Source organism: Antrostomus carolinensis, unplaced genomic scaffold, assembly GCF_000700745.2.
Source record: "Antrostomus carolinensis isolate BGI_N321 unplaced genomic scaffold, ASM70074v2 scaffold35709, whole genome shotgun sequence".
Classification (NCBI taxonomy): domain Eukaryota; kingdom Metazoa; phylum Chordata; class Aves; order Caprimulgiformes; family Caprimulgidae; genus Antrostomus; species Antrostomus carolinensis.
Genome location: NW_010338513.1, coordinates 1655 through 2183, shown reverse-complemented (window position 1 = coordinate 2183; position 529 = coordinate 1655). Strand labels below are relative to the sequence as shown.

At 64.3% G+C, this 529-nt stretch overlaps 1 protein-coding gene across 1 annotated transcript in view; it reads left to right on the top strand.

The window, feature by feature from the left end:
- LOC104530841 (ankyrin repeat domain-containing protein 13B) overlaps window positions 1-529 on the top strand; it is a gene marked incomplete at both ends in the record, with an annotated part of 2448 nt that overhangs the window by 285 nt on the left and 1634 nt on the right. The window contains 2 exons of the mRNA XM_010175547.2: window positions 198-354; window positions 474-528. Coding sequence (XP_010173849.2) covers window positions 198-354; window positions 474-528 — 212 coding nt within the window. The remainder of the gene's footprint in view (window positions 1-197; window positions 355-473; window position 529) is intronic.

Genomic DNA, 529 nt, shown 5'->3' with positions numbered 1-529 from the left:
CCACCCCCATCTCTGGCACTGCCCCCAGCCCCAGCATCCATCCCCATCCCCAGGATGGGGGACACCTGTCCCCATCCCTGCTACACCCCAAGCTTTCAGACCCCCATCCTGCTGAGGCACTGGGTTCTCGGGCACATTCCCCCACCCATCTCAGCGCTGGTAGCCCACCCAGCAGTGGGGGGTGGCCCTGTCCCCAGCTGGGCTGTCACCATCTCTCCCCAGTGCCACTGGTGTCCAAGATCTGTCCCAGCGACACCTACAAGGTGTGGAAGAGTGGCCAGAACCTGCGGGTGGACACCACGCTGCTGGGCTTTGACCACATGACCTGGCAGCGGGGCAACCGCAGCTTTGTCGGTGAGCTGGCACTGGGGTGTCCCTGTCACAGGCAGAGCCCCTTGGCACTGCAGCAGGGCTGGGTGACATGGTGGGGGACCGTGGTTGTCCCTGTGTACCATGAACCCCTCTTCCCCTAGACACCAGCGCGGTGGTGATGGAGATTGACCACGACCGGCGAGTGGTCTACTCGGAG